The sequence below is a fragment of the Pipistrellus kuhlii genome, unplaced genomic scaffold (assembly GCF_014108245.1).
Source record: "Pipistrellus kuhlii isolate mPipKuh1 unplaced genomic scaffold, mPipKuh1.p scaffold_m20_p_57, whole genome shotgun sequence".
Classification (NCBI taxonomy): Eukaryota; Metazoa; Chordata; class Mammalia; order Chiroptera; family Vespertilionidae; genus Pipistrellus; species Pipistrellus kuhlii.
The window spans coordinates 1,092,081-1,106,056 of record NW_023425559.1 but is presented as its reverse complement, the minus strand read 5'-3'; the positions used below and the strand labels follow the sequence as shown (position 1 = coordinate 1,106,056).

General features: G+C 71.1%; 4 protein-coding genes across 6 annotated transcripts; 1 reads left to right on the top strand and 3 right to left on the bottom strand.

Moving 5' to 3' along the window:
* Positions 1-58: 58 nt before the first annotated feature.
* On the bottom strand, positions 59-1,298 carry LRRC26 (leucine rich repeat containing 26). The gene is made up of 2 exons (XM_036416995.2): positions 488-1,298; positions 59-404 (listed from the first exon to the last, which is right to left on the bottom strand). The coding sequence occupies exons 1-2, from the start codon at positions 1,248-1,250 to the stop codon at positions 79-81; spliced, it is 1,089 nt and encodes a 362-aa protein (XP_036272888.1). The 5' UTR covers positions 1,251-1,298; the 3' UTR covers positions 59-78.
* A 658-nt stretch (positions 1,299-1,956) lies between these two features.
* Positions 1,957-2,947, bottom strand: TMEM210 (transmembrane protein 210). Its single transcript, XM_045573932.1, has 4 exons — positions 2,670-2,947; positions 2,429-2,564; positions 2,221-2,262; positions 1,957-2,131 (listed from the first exon to the last, which is right to left on the bottom strand). The coding sequence occupies exons 1-4, from the start codon at positions 2,752-2,754 to the stop codon at positions 1,999-2,001; spliced, it is 396 nt and encodes a 131-aa protein (XP_045429888.1). The 5' UTR covers positions 2,755-2,947; the 3' UTR covers positions 1,957-1,998.
* A 1,566-nt stretch (positions 2,948-4,513) lies between these two features.
* On the bottom strand, positions 4,514-11,925 carry ANAPC2 (anaphase promoting complex subunit 2). 2 transcript variants are annotated; one of them, XM_036416832.2, is made up of 13 exons: positions 11,759-11,925; positions 10,958-11,580; positions 9,962-10,094; positions 8,978-9,152; positions 8,648-8,767; positions 8,263-8,380; positions 7,743-7,924; positions 7,396-7,537; positions 7,180-7,255; positions 6,901-7,104; positions 5,373-5,502; positions 5,023-5,258; positions 4,514-4,886 (listed from the first exon to the last, which is right to left on the bottom strand). In XM_036416832.2, exons 1-13 carry the CDS (start codon positions 11,867-11,869, stop codon positions 4,674-4,676), a joined length of 2,463 nt encoding a protein of 820 aa, XP_036272725.1. In that variant the 5' UTR covers positions 11,870-11,925; the 3' UTR covers positions 4,514-4,673. The 2 variants fall into 2 exon arrangements, with proteins under 2 accessions (XP_036272725.1, XP_036272727.1); XM_036416834.2 differs by having other exon boundaries at positions 5,373-5,379.
* Positions 11,926-11,949: 24 nt separating this feature from the next.
* Positions 11,950-13,486, top strand: SSNA1 (SS nuclear autoantigen 1). Of its 2 annotated transcripts, none has more exons than XM_036416973.2 (3): positions 11,950-12,120; positions 12,527-12,726; positions 12,984-13,486. In XM_036416973.2, the coding sequence occupies exons 1-3, from the start codon at positions 12,069-12,071 to the stop codon at positions 13,107-13,109; spliced, it is 378 nt and encodes a 125-aa protein (XP_036272866.1). In that variant the 5' UTR covers positions 11,950-12,068; the 3' UTR covers positions 13,110-13,486. The 2 variants fall into 2 exon arrangements, with proteins under 2 accessions (XP_036272866.1, XP_036272867.1); XM_036416974.2 differs by having other exon boundaries at positions 11,951-12,120; positions 13,002-13,486.
* The last annotated feature ends 490 nt before the right edge of the window (positions 13,487-13,976 follow it).

The following is a 13,976-nucleotide window of genomic DNA, read 5'->3' as shown; positions in this document are numbered from 1 at the left end:
TGGTCTGCGTGGCTTGTTGACCCTGGAAGGGGCGGGAGGAGGGCGATGATGGGGGAGGCTGCGGGCCGCCGCGTCCACTCAGGTCCCGGCGGCGGCGGCGGCGGCGGCGGCGGGGTTCCCGGGGTCCGCGGGCGGCGCCCCGCGCGGGCCGGCGCTGGGAGGTCGTCTCCGCGGGGCGCGGGCGGCGGCGCGCTGGCGGCGCGCGCGGCAGGCGGTGACCACCACGCCCAGCGCCAGGCAGGCGGCCAGGCTGGCGAGGAAGCAGAGGGGCCCGAGCGCGTAGATCACCAGCAGGTCCCGCGGGGCGAGCGGCCGCGCGCAGTGGCTGAAGGCGGCGTCGGGGAAGGCCGTCAAGGGGCGGAGGGTCAGGCGCCCCGGCGACACGCAGAGCAGCGTCTCGGCCTCTGCGGGACACGGCGCGGCGTTAGGCGGAGGCCGGGCGGCCGCGGGGCCGCCCTGTCCCGCCCCGCCGGCGCCCCGGGCTCACCTGGCGCGGGCCGCGGGTGAGCGCGCAGCCAGGCGCAGAGCGGGCGCAGCGCGCAGCCGCAGGCCCAGGGGTTGCCCCGCAGGCGCAGCGCGCGGAGGGCGGGCAGGCCGGCCAGCAGCCCCGGCGCCAGCGCCGACAGCTCGTTGTCCCGCAGGCTGAGCGCGCGCAGCAGCGGGAGCGCGCCCAGCGCCTCGGGCTCCAGGCGCGCCAGCCGGTTGCCCGCCAGCGAGAGGCTGCGCAGCGCGCGCAGCGCCGAGAAGGTGCCGGGCGCCAGCGCCTCCAGCTGGTTGGCGCCCAGGTCCAGCCGCTGCAGGGCGCCCAGGCCCCAGAAGGCGCGCGCGTGCACCCGGCGCAGCCCGTTGTCGCGCAGGTCCAGGCGCAGCAGCGCGCCCGCGCCCGCGAAGGCCCCGGGCGGCAGCGCGCGCACGCGGTTGCGGTCCAGCAGCAGGTCGCGCGCGCGGGGGCTCAGTCCGTCGGGCACCTCGGACAGTGCGCGCCCCGAGCAGTTGACCTGGCCGCCCGGCGCGCACGCGCAGGCCTCCGGGCAGGCGGAGGAGCCCGGGCTTCCCATCGGGGTCCCCGTCGGGGTGGCCGCTGCCGGCGCTGGAGCCCGGACCGGCCACGGCGACAGCAGCAGCAGCCACAGCTGCGGCCAGGAGACAGCGGAGGCGTTCGGCATGGGGGCGCCGGGGGACCCGCGGCGGGAGCGCCCTCCGCTGTGTGTTCCCGGAGCCCGTCCGTCCCTTCTGCGCGGCGCAAACATGAACTCTCCCGCCCCAACGCCGGCAGTTCCTGTCCGGGGCCGGGCCGGCCTGGGGCGGGCGCTAGGCACGGGGCCAGGGCCCAGCGCGGCCGGCCACCTGTCCCGGAGCTGCGGCTCCTCTCGGCCCCGCGCCAGGAGCGGCGCAGGCGAGGTGTCCCCGCCCCGGCCTCGCCCCACACCCCGAGCTCCTCCGAGGCCTGAGCAGCTGGACACCACACACAACTCCCGCCTGGAGGCGACGCCCCAATGGCAATGGGACCCAGTGCGCCCTGCTCCTCGCGGTCTCTCCCCGTTGGGGGCTCAGTGAAGACACACAGTCCCGCCCGGAAGTGCAGGACTGGTATTGCAGGAGCATGGGGGGTGGGGCGGGAGAGAAGGGGCGCTGAGCCTGGGGGACAGGCCCAGCGGGGGAGGGAGGCTGCTCACCCCACCCCAAGGACTCCCCTGGAATTCAAGGAGACTGTGGGTCGGGCGGGGATACCACCAATTCTCACGGCTGATTGCACCTGCCCTGGGGTTTTCCGAGGGATGGGCGGGGCCAGGGCCCTCCAGCCTCAGGGCTGGGCTGAGGCTCCGCTGGAGGAAGTAGAGGACCCGCTGTGGCTCCCAGCCCAGGGGGGAGGGTGGCCCCGCAGGTGCCTGAGTTCTGGGGCCCACCCCCATCACGGGGGGGGGGGGGGTGCGGGGGGCGGGAAGGAGACGGTGAGAACAGTAAATAGGACTTCATTTCCCTCCCGGCGGCCACCGCCTATTCGGGCAGCGGCGGGCAGAGAGGCTCCTCCAGGGCCAGGCCCTCGTCCTCCACGGCGAGCTCCTCAGAGTCCATGAGGTTGGACTCCACCTGCACCGTCTGCAGGTCCAGGTGGTCCTCCTGCACCAAACTGCGCGACGGGCCGGTCAGTGCCCCCCCAGCAGGGCGGGGAGCAGGGAGCAGGGCACGCTCACCCAGGGGTCCCCCAGCATCACTCACCTGGCCTCCATGGTGTCCATGTTGGTGCCGGGGCACATCTCACTGGGGGGACAAAGGCGGGTGTGACTCCCAGACAGCTGGACTGCCCCCCACGCTCCCCCCAGCCCCGTCTGGGAACGCCAGGCCCAGCCCTGTGACTTCCCGTTCCGGGTGGGACCCAGGGCCCTGGGCAGGCAGGGGGCCCTCCCCGGCCGTGGGGCACACACACCTCCTGGCTCGGATGACGCCCACCACCACGATGACCAGGGCGAAGAAGCAGCTGGCGCTGATGCCCACCAGCACCACCAGCAGCGCGATGAGGGCCTCCCGGCTGAGGCCCAGGCTGCAGTCGCAGCGGGTTCCAGCTGCAGAGACAGGACCCCCGTGAGGACCCCCGGCCTCCCTCTCCCCCAGTGCCCACCACGGGGAGGTGGGCCCGCAAGGCCGCTGGCGAGGGGCGGGAGCGGCACCTGCAGCCGGGATCAAAAGGGACAAACATGTGAGGCCCAGGGGGCTGCCGAGCAGGCAGGCGTCGGGCTGCGGCCAGAAGGCCATGTCCAGCCTCCAGCCGACCACGCACCTCTGGACGGAACCCGGGGCAGGCGCTGACCTCACAGTAGGCCCTGAGGCAGGGCGGGTGGGGGCAGGGCCCAGCCTGAGCCTCACTTGCCCTTGGGTGTGGGGTTGAGGCAGGGCGGGTGGGAGGGCCTGGGAGTCCTCAGGGTCCCGTCAGATGGAGGCAGAGGCCACCTCAGCTGTGGGGCGTGGGGCGGGGCAGGCCCTGTGGTGGTGGAGACGGGGCCCCAGACCAGGCAGCTCACCGCAGCTCCCAGGAGCTTCTCTCAGGACGGCCGCTTCTCAGGTGGGGCCTGGTGACCAGGCCGGTCGAGCAGGGCCCGAGGATGGCCAGGGAATAGCCCTGTGCCCTGTGCCCTCGCACTGGCTGTTTGGGGGAGGGTCCGGCCCGTACCCAGGGATGCCCAGGTCTGAGGGCCCCAGGGGGTCCCCAATCACCCAGAGGAGGTGGGAGGCAGTGCCCACAGGTCACTCTACTCTAGAGGCAGGCGACTCAGAAATGGCTGCGGACAGTGTCCTGGGCTCAGGCCCCTCAGAGGGCCTGGTCCCTGCCAGCCCCCTGCAGTCCAGGCCAGCACTGCCCAGGGGACTCGCCTGCCAGCTGGCACGGCCGAGTTCACCTTGACCGCCTCCCCACCCGCCTTACACGGCCCCTCTGCCAACACCCGGGCAGCAAGAGTTAGTGCCCGCCCCACAGCGGACCATGGGCTGGGGGGCATGGCTGGGTCCCAGCTGGCCACAGGTCATTGGGACCTCCCTGACCGACACAGGCGCCCCCCTCTGGTGGGGCTCAGGGGACCTCCTGGCAGCTCCCGACACCTCTCCACCTGCTGAGCGCTGTGTGACCTGACACAGGTCACACCGCACTCACCGAGACGCAGGGCAGGTGTGCAGGTGGCCCGGGGGCTGGCACTGTCACCGGCCAGGCCGGTCCGGCAGGTTTGCATCCTGGTTAGGATGACAAAGGCGCCCGGCCCCGTGCCAAGCAGATGCTGTGTTTGTTGGGAGCCTCAGGGCCGCTGGGCCCGGAGCGGGAAGCCCTCTGCTGACCGCAGCTCAGCGGCTCCACACCCACAGGCAGGGCTGCCGAGTGACAGCCTCCAAGGCTAGAGCTCTGAGCCTGTGGCAGGCAGAGCCCAGAGGAGGGTCGAGTCGGAGATGCACTGGGCCCGTGCGAAGCTGGCCGTGTGCAGAGGCCGGGAGGCGCAGGGAGGGGCCTGCCTGAGGTCTTGGCACCGGAGGCTGTGCCCAGAGCAGCTGAGGCCGGGCCTGGCCTGTCTGCACCCGGGTCCCGTGTGTGGCACTGCGCTGGTCAGGTGCGCTGCTGGCCTGGAGGGCATGTCCCAGGCAGCCCCTCCCACAGGATGCAGGAAGGCCCAGCTCAGCAGGGATTCACAGCCACCTGCCCGCAGAGGCCCTGGGACTCGGCGCAGTGCTCGGGGGCTGGACCCCCAGGCCGGGCAGAGGGAGGCACCGAAGGCCCCTTCCCGAGGCCAGAGGAGTGAGGCTGAAGCTGGAGGCCTGGCGGGTGGGGGTGGCTGAGGGCCCGAGTGGGCCTCAGGAATGGCCACAGGAGGAATGCCTGCAGGCAGAGCACAAACGCCGAGTGCACAGGTCTCTCCCAGGCTCCCTCCCCCGCCCACCCCCCCCCCGCCCACCCCCGCCCCAGGAGCTGGGTCAAGTGGCTCAGAGAAATGTCCAGGTCACGAGGGGCCCACAAAGCCAGCGGCGCAGGGAAGGGTTGAAGAACCAGCTGCTTTACTGTGTCCTCTGGGGACCGGGCAGGGGTGGCCAGGGGACAGGTCACAGGGTGGGGGGCGGGACCAGCAGGGGCGTGGGGGCTGGGCGGGGCGGCTGTCCATCCTGAGGCCGCGGCCGGCAGGGGCAGGGCCGGGGTGTCAGCTGCAGCTCTTGGGCAGGCGGTAGACGCCGGCGGCGAACACCAGCTGCTGGTCGCGCACCTTCTTCTGCAGGAAGGCCTGCAGCTCCTGCAGGTCGATCTCGGCCAGTGCGGGGCCCGTGACCACGAACATGCGCAGCATGCTGTAGATGCGCTCCAGCGACAGGCTCTCCAGGTTGGTCAGCATGGCCTGGATGTACGTCCAGAAGAGCTGGGGAGAGCGCGGGGTCAGCCCGGCCGCCTCGGCCGCTGCCCACCGCCCGGCCCCCCGCCCAGCCCAGCCCAGCCCGCCGCCCCCAGCTGCCCGTCACCTCGCCCGGTGCCCCGCCGCCCGCCCCGCGCCGCACCAGCAGCTCCTCCTCCTTCTGGTCGGCCTGCGAGGCCATGCCCGAGTCGCTCTCGTCGTCGCTGTCGATGAGCACCATGTTGTCGCGGTCCTGCGGCCGCTCCTCCTCCACCACCGAGAAGGTGCCGGCCGGCTCCTCGCGCAGCACGCCCTGCTGCAGCCACACCGCCATGCGCCGGCGCAGCAGCGCCACCGGCATCTTCACCGCCTTGCTCAGCGCCTCCAGGGTCCAGCTGGCTGAGGGCCGGCGCCAGGCACAGTGGGCAGGCGGGGCCAGACGCCGCCTCTGCCCGTCACCCCAGCCCCGCCCACCCTCCAGCAGCGTCAGGGCCGGCCTGCGTGGCCGCTCACCTTGGTCCTGGAAGTACAACAAGACCACGGCCTGCACGGGGGTCACCGCCACGGACAGCGTGCGGTCGGCCAGCTCCACATCCATGGTCACCAGGCCCAGGGTGTGCTTCCAGCTGAGGGTGCGCATGGCCTGCGGAGGGCAGGGTGAGCGCCTGGCCAGGAGCACAGGCCTGACGGAGCCCGCGCAGGCGGCCTGCCAGGCAGGGAGCGCAGGCAGGCGGGCTCCACCCCCATCTGAGCGAGCACCCGCCTGCTCAGGGACGCTGCGGAGGCCGGGCTGGGTCTGGGTGGCTTCACTCAGACACGGGCCACGGCAAGTGCGACTGGGGAGCCTGGGCCCTCACGTGGCACGACCGCAGTCCTCGTACGAGGGAGGACACACAGATGGACACGGGAAAAAGCCACGTGAAGACAGACGTGGCCACCAGCCAGGAAGCGCTGGGGCTGGGAGGACAAGGGCCACACCGGAGCGCAGAGGTGGGAGCAGACGTGCAGGGGCCGAGCTTGGAGGCTGAGCTGTGACTCCCAGGCGGAGGGCGGGAGGTACAGCCGGCCTCTCGTGAGAGGGGAAGCCGGCACTGGGTGCCGCAGACAGAGCCAGAGCGGAGCCACCTCTGGTGTGGACGCCCCGTGTGAAGCCAACAGGTCCTGAGAGTCTGCTCCCGGGGAAAGGCTGCCCAGGCTGAGTCGGGGGGAAACAGCAGGAGTGCTCGGCGGGCAGAGCCAGGGCCCCGCCATCAGCCTCCAGCCTCAGGACCAGCGTCACACATGCTCCCTCGGAACCAGGGCAGGTGCCCGCCCGCCCACGGCTCCTGGGAAGAGGAACTGCCCGCTCCGCCTCACCGGCTCTGGTGGGGGGTTGGTGCTGAGAGAGGTTCTGAACTCAGAGTGGGAGCTGGAGGAGGTAAGCCTGGGGCTGCATGTGCGAGAGGCACGTTTAGGGGCCCAAAGGGTAGAACTTCGGGGCAGAACTGGGATCTGAGATGTGACGTCCTGACCCCTGTGCCTCGGGAGGCGGCCGCACTTGGAAACGGCTCATTACAGACGCAGTCGGCGTGTCACGCTCAGTGTGGCTGTGTCCTGAGGGCGATGTGGGCCCCGGCCGAGAGGCCATGGGTGGCAGCACAGGCCGGAGGGCGGCCCCTGCACCAGACGCCAGAAGCTGGGAGAGGCAGGAGGGCCCTCGTGGACCCTGGTTCTGGATCCTCGGAAGCCAGAACTCGGGCAGCAATCCTGGTTCCGAGGCCCCGTCTGTGGTGGTGCAGGGCCATTCGGTCCCTGGACAGCTGCTTGGGGCCGAGCTGCTCCCCGTCCCCCCACCAGCCCTCAGCGGACCAAATGGCCGTCCCCCCACCAGCCCTCAGCGGACCAAATGGCTGTCCCCCCACCAGCCCTCAGCGGAGCAAATGGCCGTCCCCCCACCAGCCCTCAGCCGGGCTGCTCCCCGTCCCCCCACCAGCCCTCAGCGGAGCAAATGGCTGTCCCCACACCAGCCCTCAGCGGGGCGGGCGGCGGGCGGCTTCAGTACCTTCAGCTTCTCGTACTTCCGGCAGTAGACCTCCAGGGCCTCCCGGATGTCCTCGGGCACCTCCAGCTTCTCGTCCTTGAAGGGGGGCCAGAACTCGCTTGACAGGATGACGGCGTAGACCCCGAACGGCGGCTGCTCCTCCAGCGGCCGCTTCTCGTCCTCCTCGCGGATGTTGGCGTTGATGCGGCGGGAGTCGGCCATGTCCTGGGGGCGGGGGGCGGGGTCTCACCCAGGGCCAGGGGCGGGCGGGGCGGGCGGGGAGGCAGGGGGAGCGCCCACCTTCAGCATGACCTCGCAGAAGTGCATGGGGGCCTCGCCGAACCGCAGCTTCAGCAGCTCCACGTTGCGGATCTCCCTGGGAGGATGCGGCTCAGGGGGGCCCAGTGCCACCACGGGCCACTCCCGGGCAGCCCCGGGCTGGGACCCAGGCCTCCTGCCATACACGGGCCGAGCAGGGCCCTGCCCACCGCGCCCGCGCCCGCGCCCGCGCCTCACCGCTCAGGGCTGAAGCTGAACTGGTGCAGCAGGCGGTCGGCCAGCAGCGAGCGGTACTCGTTGATGAAGAGGTCCTTGCTGCCGTAGATGCTGACCAGCAGGCTGATGATGTCCGAGGAGCGCCGCTTGGAGCTGGACTTCCCTGCGGACGGGGGGGGGGTGGGGGGGGTCACCTCCCGGACGGCAGGCCCTCCCCCCGCTGAGCCAGCGAGGCAGGACGGTGCCAGGCTGGGAGCCATTGACCTCTGACCCCTCAAGCCTCAGGACCACGTGGCGACCACCTGGAAACCAGAGCGGCGCCCAGCGGACCCTCCCCCTCGCACAGCGGGTGGGGCTGGGGTGCGGACCTGGGTCAGCGTCCACAGGATCGGGGACCCAGTCCTCGGGCTCCCCCGAGTCGTCCTCGCTGTCCTGGCCGGTCTCCAGGCTCGCCGGGTCCGTCTTGGACAGCTCGACGGCCAAGTCCCCGGTCCCGTCCGAGTCCCCGGTCAGCCCGGCCACGATCTGCCGCACGGTGTCCTCCCTGGTCCTGCCGGTGTGCACGGCCTCAGAGCCTCCCGCCTCCACCGGCCCCCGTGCTCGCTCCCCCGCAGCCAGGCCCGCCCGCAGGTCCAAGACGAGCACCAGGCAAATGAAAACAGGTAACGTAAAAGAAATGACTGCGAGAGGAGTGAGATGACCAGGAGAGCAGGGCCAGCCCTTCCTGGCAAGGCCACAGGCACCGCAGCCCCAGCCAGCCCAGCCCCCACGCAGGCCCCCCATCCGGCTGGGCCCCGGCCCCGCCTGCCAGCCTGGGGCCCGGTCAGAGGCGGCGCCGCTCAGCTGGAACGGGGGCCGGGAGCGGGGCTGCAGGAGCCGGCCACTCACCTCAGGTAGCGGCGGACGGGCTCGCAGGCCACCCCCAGGATGACCATGGAGGGGTCCAGCACGCGCAGCGCCTTGATGGCCGAGATGTAGAGGGTGATGATGTCACACGTGTTGACACCTACAGCCGGGGGAGGAGGCTGGCGGTGACAGCAGCTTCCGGGATGGCCACCGGCCAGCCAGGGGCCAGGTGACCACTCCCCAGATCTGAGCCCCCACCAGCAAGCAGTCTGTGCCAGGGCCTTGTGCACTGCCCCACCACCAGGCCACCCCCCCCAAGGGACCCCCAAAGCTGCTCCTACCCACCTCCCCCAGCCCTGCAGGTGGCCGGGAGACTGGACTCTCAGCCTCGGGTCTGGACCCTGAGGTCAGTGGGGTCGGCCCATACCTGGGTGGAGGAGCCGCGTCTCCAGGGCGGCCTTGAGGGACACGAGCAGCTGCTGCCGCTGGTCCGTCCTCTCCAGGCAGTACTTGAGGTCCTCCACGGCCGGCCGCGAGTCGGGGAAGTCTGCAGGGAGAGGCCGGCCCTCGCACCCACACACACACCCAGGCGGCAGGGCCTGGAGGGTCAGAGCCACGCCCACTGGACACTACGCTGTCCTGGGGCAGACCGCCGGGCACTGCGAGCTGGGCCGGAGCACGGCTGGGGGGTGGCCACCAGAGGCACCGTCCCCCCCGCCCCCCTGGCTGGGGGTCCCCCCCGGAGCGGGGCGCCGACCTCGGATGATGCTGAAGAGCTCCTCGATGCGCAGGCCGGCGTAGGTGCGGTAGAAGAAGCGCTGCGCATGGCAGCGCCAGCGGCGCAGCGTGGGGCCGGCCTCGGGGGACGCGGGCCGGGCGGGGCCGTCCTGCAGGAACACCTTGCCCAGCCAGCCGACCACCCTCTCGATCCACTGTGGGGAGAGAGCGTGTGGGCGGGGCCGGGACAGAGGCGGACAGGCCCCGACGGCGCCTGGGCCGGGCCGGGCCCAGCCGGGGATGGCCCAGGGGGCGGCGAGGGTCCACCATAACGCACCCCGTGCCCCTCCACAGGCAGCAGCGGCCGGATGAGGACACACACAGGCCCCCGGGGACCACACAGCCAGTGCCCACCTGCAGCTGCTCAAGGCGTGTTGAGCGTTTCTGAGCATGAGCAGTACACACACCAGAGGTCCCGCCAAGACCCAGGACACACCCCATCCCAAAAGATGCCCAACCTTGAGACACTGCACCAGGGGCCAGGCAGAGGCCATGCCCCCTCAGACCAGGGCTGAGGGGACACCTGCTTCGAACCCCCCCACCTGATCGGCTCCCGCAGGAGCGACACTAGGACACGGTGGGAGGACACTAGCAGTGGGAGCAGCGGGGGGACCTCACGGCTGGTCCCAGCTCTTCCATGAAACCCAGAGCAGAGTCCAGGCCCAGACCCCCAACAGCGTGGGCACCCCGAGGCCCTCACTGGGACACACCGGACCCGGGCACTGCCTCCAGCCCCCCGAGTCACACTGACCTGCTGAGCAGGCTGGCACCCAGGAGCCCATGAGGACGCCTCCACCCGGCACCCGGGTTCCGCTCAAGGAGGCCGGTCCCTCAGGTCCCCAGCTCTGGCAGCGCCAGGTTTGCCAGAAACCCCTGCCCGGGACCCCGCCCCTGCCCGAGACCCCGCCCCCGCCCGGGACCCCACCCCGGACCCCGCCCCCGCCCGGGACCCGCCCGGGCTCACCTTGTGGAACTCGCGCAGGAAGGAGCGTTCATACTCGCCCCGGCACCGGTCCTCCATCCTCTCCCGGGTCACCTGGTGCAGCGTGGTGGTCACGGCCTCGGCGCTGACTCGTTCCAGCAGACTGAGCCTGTGCCTGGAGGAGAGCCCTGCCGTGGAGCACGCAGAGCGCGCGCACACACGCACACGCACACACACATGCACGCACGTCTCCCCACAACCCTCCTGGCAGGGCACAACCCCACTGTGCCCGGGGATGCTGGGGGGACACAGCACGGGCACCCCTCCCTCCCCAGCTAGCCACGCTGCCTGGGCAGGGACAGACCCTCCCGTGCCAACAGCACGTGTGGCTCTCGGGGTCAAAACCTCGGATGCCACTGCTGGTGGCCTTAGCCCAAAGCCTGGTCTGCGACGGCAAAGGGACCCATGAAGAGGCGACAAGGACTGCTTCTGTGTCACGGCACCTGGGATGGAGCCCTCAGGGCACAGGGCAGCCCTAGGGCCCCCTACAAGACCCTGCCTAACGGCCACCCTGCTGCCTCCTCATTCAGGGGGACATCGTCCTGAGTGGCCAGAGGGTGCAGGCCGTACGACAGGACCTGCCTCCAAAAACAAGTCCTTCCCTCCTCAAAGGACTGGAGAGGCACCTGCTCGGCCAGCCTTCTGTGCCACAAAGAAACAGCCACAAGCCAACCTCTCACAACTACAGGGAGGATGCACGCCTCCCTCCCCTGGAGCCTGCACGCCGCGGAGCTGGGAGGGCATCTGGAATCCTGGGACTCAAAAAGGCAAAGCGGGAGCTCGGGCTAGTGCAAATGACCGAGATAACGGCCTTGTCCGGGGCAAAAGCTGTCACGTTACCAGCACAAGGACCCTGGCAGCCCTCCCTCAGCCGGGGCCATGGCTATCAGGACAGATGGCACAGACCCGGCCAGCTCGCCAGCTCTCTGCAGAGGCCAGCGGGACCCAGGAGGGCCAGCAGGGGGCGCGAGTACTCACAGGACCTGGCTGAGCTGGTGGAACTGCTCCAGGGCCTGGCGGCACCAGCACTGCTGCTTGTCACTGCCGCAGCCCGCGCACAGGGGGCTCTGCAGGAGCCGGTAGTACCGGCGGCGGGCATACCGGCTGTCCAAGTCCCCCTCCAGTTCGGGGTCCGTGCCCCCTTCTCCTTTCCTCTTGCTCTGCATGTAGACTCTCAGGAAACGCCCGTAGAGGCGCTGGACCATCTCCTGGAAGGTTCTGGGCGTGGAGAAGAACAGGACGCCGCGCAGCGTGGTGTGGACCTTGTCCCGCAGCCCCTGCGCGCCGGTGCCCATCAGCAAGCCCAGGCGGGTCCACTTCTCCAGGAGCTCCAGGCTGCGCAGGTAGGGGTCCAGGCGGCTCTCCAGCAGTCCGAACGCGTCCAGCAGCAGCAGGAGGCACTGTGGCTCGTCCGCGCAGCTCTCACGCTGGGAGACGGCGTTCCAAAACTCCGGGGAGATGTTGGCCTGCAGGTCGTTCTGCAGCACCTCGATGAACCACTCCTCGAGCACCGAGTGCAGGCCGTGGGCCCTCAGCACCTCCACCGCCGCCCGCAGCTCCTCCTCCTTCGGCGGGACGGCGCCGCTGGTCCGGGAGGACGCCTGGAAGGCAGAGGACGTGCGGAGTGAACGCGGCGTACAGGGGAGGAGGGCGGTGACAGGTGCGGGCCGGTGGGGGAGGGAGGCGGCGGAGGGGGCGGCTGCGGAAGCCCCGCTGCGCTGCCCTCGCCCAGTGCAGCGCGCCCACCGCCCCAGGGGCCGGGAACCCGCGCGGCCTCACCAGCCCCAGCGCTGCCGGCGGCACCAGCCCGGTGCTCACGGTGTTCCAGGCCCCGCGCAGCTCCAGGGCCGGCCCGGGGGGCCCGTCCTCCGCCACCACCGCCGCCGCCATCCGAGCCCACTGCCTCCCAGAGCCGCCGGGCGCCGCGCGCGGTGATGACGCATCCGCGCAGCGACGACGCACAGGAAGGCGCGCGGCGACGACGCACAGGGAGGCGCGCGGCGATGACGTCCAGGCGGGCGCCGGTGGTGCGCAGGCGTGGGCGGCGGGCGGCGCGGCGGTTGGGGCGGCGGCGGGCGGCGGCAGCGACATGACCCAGCAGGGCGCGGCGCTGCAGAACTACAACAACGAGCTGGTCAAGTGTGAGCGGCCGCGCCGCCCCGGGACCGGAGGGAGGGCGCGGGCTGGCCGGCTCCAGGCCCGGGCGGCGGCGGGCGGCAGCGCACGACCGAGTTTGTGGTCCTGTCGGTGCGGCGGGGGCCGTTGGGACCAGGTCCGCGCACCGCCTTGGTGTGGCGCGCCGTGCGGGGCGTCTGCGGAGAGAGCCCGAACCAATGGCTCGAGCGCGTTCTGCCTCCAGGGCCTGTGCCCGGGGGTCTCGTGCGGGGCTTCCTTGAGCCCCGGGTCCCTGGAAGGAGGTAGGACCCTGGCCTGGCTCGTGGCAGGTGGCCCAGCCGCACCTGGCCCCCCACCACCCTGGTGTCCTCCGAAGCCGAGGGGTCCAGAGTGGGTGGAGGGGCCGCCCACAGCCTGCCCCTCGCGCCCTAGGCATCGAGGAGCTGTGCCAGAAGCGGGAGGAGCTGTGCCGGCAGATCCAGCAGGAAGAGGAGGAGAAGCAGCGGCTGCAGAATGAGGTGAGGCAGCTGACCGAGAAGCTGGCCAGAGTCAACGAGAACCTGGCGCGCAAGATCGCCTCTCGGAATGAGTTTGATCGGACCATCGCGGAGACGGAGGCCGCCTATCTCAAGGTGGGGCTCGGCCTGTGTGCCCAGGGGTTTCTGGGCTGGGCGCCCCCACGCAGAGGTGACAGGACTGCGGTGTGGCCAGGGCCACGTGGAGCCTGGTGTGTCCCAGTGCTAAGGAGGCTCTCCTGGGTGTGAGAAAGGGGCTTTGGGCTGGACTCGGGTGGGAGGGGCGCTGCCGACCCTTCTCTTGGCTGCTCCTGCCCCCCAGCCCCTCGGCCTGGCCCTGGCCCTGGGGGGGTTGGCTGTGGGAGCTCCAGCAAGACCGTGTCTGCCCCCAGATCCTGGAGAGCTCGCAGACTCTGCTCAGTGTGCTGAAGAGGGAGGCTGGGAACCTGACCAAGGCCACGGCCACGGAGCAGAAGGCCAGCGCTGGCAAGGACAGCTGACGGTGCGGGCAGCAGCGCCTCCCGCTCCCTCCACAGCCCATCCCCAGCGCGTCTGTCTGCCGAGCACCTTGTTCATGGCGGCAGCTGCCTTCCGGTGGAGCCCCCACCTCCACTGCCCAGGGGCCCAGCCTCCCAGGTGGGGTCCTGTCCGTGTGCTCACCCAGGCAGTGGGGGTGCGGGCTCTGGGTCAGCTCTGCCCGGGGCCTGAAGCCCCATTCCCCCCCGGACTGCAGGACAGTCCTGCTTCTAGTCTCCGCCTCACGGAGGCCCTCAGGCTCCTCAGCCGGCAGGTGCCCAGGCTAGGCCATCGGCAGGGGCCTCCTTCACCTCAGCCTGCCCAAGAGGCCGGTGACTGTCAATAAAGGTTCTTTCTAAAGCTCCATGCCTCCCTCCTCCCCGTTGCCTGTGTCCCATCAAGAGAGGCTCCTCCGTGGGGTGGGAGGCCTCTGCCCTGGGAGACAGAGCTGAGGGTGTCCCTGAGCATCTCCTGCGACCCTCACGCCCCCACCCTCTCCTCATTCCTGGCCCTTCACCTGACCAGCACACGCAGCCTGTCCTGAGGGCTCTGCCTGCTGGTGCTGGTCTGGCCACGCCTGGTCGCCTGGTGTCCACACGGGGCCTGACCCAGGGAGAGGGCCTGCATTCCAGTCATCCAGCAAGGCCTGTGCCTCGGCTCCATGACCCGTCTCTGCCTCCACCTTCCTTGCCACCCACCAGGCATGCCCCTGTCCTCTAGGTCCACCTGCCAGCCCGTCAGGTCCCGCAGCTGCTTCGTGCGAGGGGGAGGTTGGCAAGTAGGTAGGCTGAGAGCCAGACACCAGGCCTATCCTCCCAGGGAAACACTCCTCCCTCGAGCCTGGGCTCCAT

Coding starts and splice junctions, on each gene's coding strand:
- LRRC26 (XM_036416995.2), bottom strand. CDS start 1,250: ATGTTTGCGCCGCGCAGAAGGGACGGACGGGCTCCGGGAACACACAGC. Junction 405..487: donor TCACCCGCGGCCCGCGCCAG/GTGAGCCCGGGG, acceptor CGTGTCCCGCAG/AGGCCGAGACGCTGCTCTGC.
- TMEM210 (XM_045573932.1), bottom strand. CDS start 2,754: ATGGCCTTCTGGCCGCAGCCCGACGCCTGCCTGCTCGGCAGCCCCCTG. Junction 2,263..2,428: donor GGCGTCATCCGAGCCAGGAG/GTGTGTGTGCCC, acceptor TTGTCCCCCCAG/TGAGATGTGCCCCGGCACCA. Junction 2,132..2,220: donor ATGGACACCATGGAGGCCAG/GTGAGTGATGCT, acceptor CCCGTCGCGCAG/TTTGGTGCAGGAGGACCACC.
- ANAPC2 (XM_036416832.2), bottom strand. CDS start 11,869: ATGGCGGCGGCGGTGGTGGCGGAGGACGGGCCCCCCGGGCCGGCCCTG. Junction 10,095..10,957: donor CACCAGCTCAGCCAGGTCCT/GTGAGTACTCGC, acceptor GCTCTCCTCCAG/GCACAGGCTCAGTCTGCTGG. Junction 7,105..7,179: donor TCTGCGAGGTCATGCTGAAG/GTGGGCGCTCCC, acceptor CCCCGCCCCCAG/GACATGGCCGACTCCCGCCG.
- SSNA1 (XM_036416973.2), top strand. CDS start 12,069: ATGACCCAGCAGGGCGCGGCGCTGCAGAACTACAACAACGAGCTGGTC. Junction 12,121..12,526: donor CAACAACGAGCTGGTCAAGT/GTGAGCGGCCGC, acceptor CTCGCGCCCTAG/GCATCGAGGAGCTGTGCCAG. Junction 12,727..12,983: donor CGGAGGCCGCCTATCTCAAG/GTGGGGCTCGGC, acceptor GAGCTCCAGCAA/GACCGTGTCTGCCCCCAGAT.